The sequence below is a fragment of the Opisthorchis viverrini genome, assembly GCF_000715545.1.
Source record: "Opisthorchis viverrini unplaced genomic scaffold opera_v5_110, whole genome shotgun sequence".
Lineage (NCBI taxonomy): Eukaryota > Metazoa > Platyhelminthes > Trematoda > Opisthorchiida > Opisthorchiidae > Opisthorchis > Opisthorchis viverrini.
The window spans coordinates 188,479-191,361 of NW_008751760.1; the positions used below are offsets into that span (position 1 = coordinate 188,479).

Below are 2,883 nucleotides of genomic sequence, written 5' to 3' on the forward strand. Positions count from 1 at the left end.
CACCTCGCGGTTTGCGCCATCCTGAAGGAGGCACGGAGAACAACACTCGTCTCGGTAGACGGTGTTTCGGCATGCTTAGCACATGACCGAGCCACCGCAGTCGATGATGCTGGATGTTTTCTCGGATTGAGGTGCCTGCAGCACAACCAAATACCCGTTTTCTAATCGCCTCGTTACTGACACGCTGACGCCATCCGAAACCAGCCACGCTTCTGAGGTATCGGTGGTCGAAAACCTGAAGACGCCTCACATCATCTGTCCGCAGAGGCCATGTCTCGCACCCATACAACAACACAGTCCTTACTGTAGCCTGGTACACACGACCCTTAAGATCCGGTGAGATGCCTTTTTGACGCCACAAGTGACGCAAATTAGCAAACGTGATTCGATCCTTTGAGATTCTTGCAATGACTTCATCAGACACACTTCCTTCGCCTGAAGTTGAAACGGTCCCTAAGTGGCAAAATGCGCAGAGTGGAGTAAAAATATGAACAATGATATCACGCGCATGTTTGAACCAAAGTTTCAGATAAAATCCCAGTTGCACTTTGCGAGTTGGTAAATTCCTAAGGGTGTTTTACTATCTTCTACCGTCGTGCTGGTGTTCATGGGCAACCAAGGCGGGACTGTTATACTGATTACGCATTTCACTGTATTATTACGTAGGTACATAGTTATTTGTCCTTAAGATCGATAGCGTTTCTCCGACTCATAACCAAAACCTGCGAGAGGTTTTTGTTTAGGGGGAAGCGGAGGCCACAGAAACAGCTTCCTTCGATAAGAATTCACGCAGTCGACTTGAAATCTACCAGTAGTTCTGTTGTTGTTCTATGTCATGACCAAAAGAACAAGCTCCCCACAACGAGGGGTTACTACAAACAGGCTCTCACTCAGCGAAATGCATTCATCTGCATACCAAATCGGTTTACAAGGGGGACATACTTGAATACCCACTAAATCGCTCGTTTACATTGTTCTTCTTCGATTGAACCTGCTGCACCAGACTGCCCCATGCTTTAGTTGGTACAGTATTGTACCAGACGTGACACACTTGTCGCAAGGTTGCTGAAAACTTTTCGACAGCCTACGACATCATAAACGAGATTCAGCTTGGGTTCAGGTAAATCTATCGTGAAAACAAAGTGGTATGCAAATGAGTGTAGCTCGATACTTTTGTGCAATTCGGGTTCAAGTAGAACATAAGGTCGAAGGAAACCCGATAACCCAGCATGCCTTATCAGGCCAAAGAAAGGCGAAGTCGGTCGTAGGTTGTCAAGGAGATTTCGGCGACCTTATGAGTAAGCATTCACATGGTCTTGTATTGTGATCATGTTGAGTCATTTCTCTCGTTACCATGTTACTCGGTATAACCTGCGTTTCTGGAACCACCTCTTCTCTAACTCACATTACACTCTACGGTTGTCTTTCCTCCTTACAGATATTCTACTGTATTGACACGACAGCGGTACACATTAAAGGCCATGCGGTATATATGGCTCAGCTGCTGAAAAAAACTGTACTTCCTCTTGCCGTGCGGGTAGAGTTCGGTAGAGCGGAAGGTTTCCAGATGACAAAGACCGAGGTATGGTCATGAATATAACGTGGTCCATTCTGGGAATCCGGGTAGAATCGCGATTCTAATGTGTCAACGTTATCACCGTGTATAATAGCAATAGACCAGTAGTAGACATAATGGCAAGAACTGGTCAGAGGTAGGGGACTCGTAGAACAACCTTAAGTTCCTTGACACAGAGATATCAATTGCTTGTAAACTCATTGAAAGGGACGAATGTGGCCACAGTTAATAGTGTAAAAGGGACTCTATTTTCGTCTAGTTGTGGAAGGAAGACAGATGCTGGGTTTGTTGGGAGATCTTCCCGTTTTCCACAAGACGACCAAGTGGGTGATACTTATGGCTCATCTTTATATATTTGCAGAGATATTGTCACAAGAAAAAACTATTGGGCCCAAGCTAACTAAGATATCTAGTCTAATCAGCCGAAAGAGTGATAATTCATCAAGGGAAAGACGTAATATGGAAAGTACAAAGGTAAGGATGGGATACACGCAAGCGTTGTGGCCCGAAGTATCGGCGAATGAAAACGGCACGACCAACCTGCTCTAAACCAAGCGCCGTGGATGACGGACGTACGGGTTTCGGTGTGGACACAGCAAAGACGCCTGGAAGACATACGTCTGCGCCCGCGGGCTCCTCTGCACGTTCAAAAGCCGCAGATTTCGGGTCCCGTATACTGGAATCTGAACTATGTTCCGACCTGAGTAAAAGTGCATAAAACCGAAAAAAGAGTTTTCGTCTGATGCGAGATTGGTGAATCTGGATCAGAAACAAAGAATAAACTTCTGAGCTCTTTCAATCAGTGTTGCTCTCTTCTCTGAGAGCTTCTTCACTGGTGAAGTTTTAGGGAGTGATAAACCTATTCAGACAGTGAGCAGCCACATGGTAATCCGTACCCTCCAAGTACACGGATCCATCAACTGCACCATGATAAATGAGCAACTGGGTAAACGGTGCAGTCTTCGAACGGATAATGCACGAAAGCATGAGACAACTAACGGCGAACAATAAGCATTCATTAGGTAGACGGCGGTTATCGTGTGTGAAACCATAAAACTACTCCGACTTCTCAGACAGACAAGCTAGACCATGTGCAGTGGAAGAATTTGGATGGGAGAGGATACTGTGATCCTCAGAAGCGTGTAGTCCGTCAAATTTTTACCCTGGTTGTTGAAATTAAATGGGCACGGGTAACGGCTGACTGTGATAGCACAGCCGGACAAAACTCTCACCATTTCGTAGGATATCCGTTTCATAGAGATACTGAAGTGGCCAGTATACTGCATTATATATATATATATATATAT

The 2,883-nt window shown here is 45.4% G+C and overlaps 1 protein-coding gene across 1 annotated transcript in view; it reads right to left on the reverse strand.

Annotated features, from left to right (window-relative positions):
• Window positions 1–2,116: 2,116 nt before the first annotated feature.
• The window catches only part of T265_13788 (hypothetical protein), a gene marked incomplete at both ends in the record, with an annotated part of 7,214 nt that continues 6,447 nt past the window's right edge, over window positions 2,117–2,883 (reverse strand). Inside the window, one exon of the mRNA XM_009170536.1 lies at window positions 2,117–2,335. Within this exon, the coding sequence (XP_009168800.1) occupies window positions 2,117–2,335 (219 nt within the window). The remainder of the gene's footprint in view (window positions 2,336–2,883) is intronic.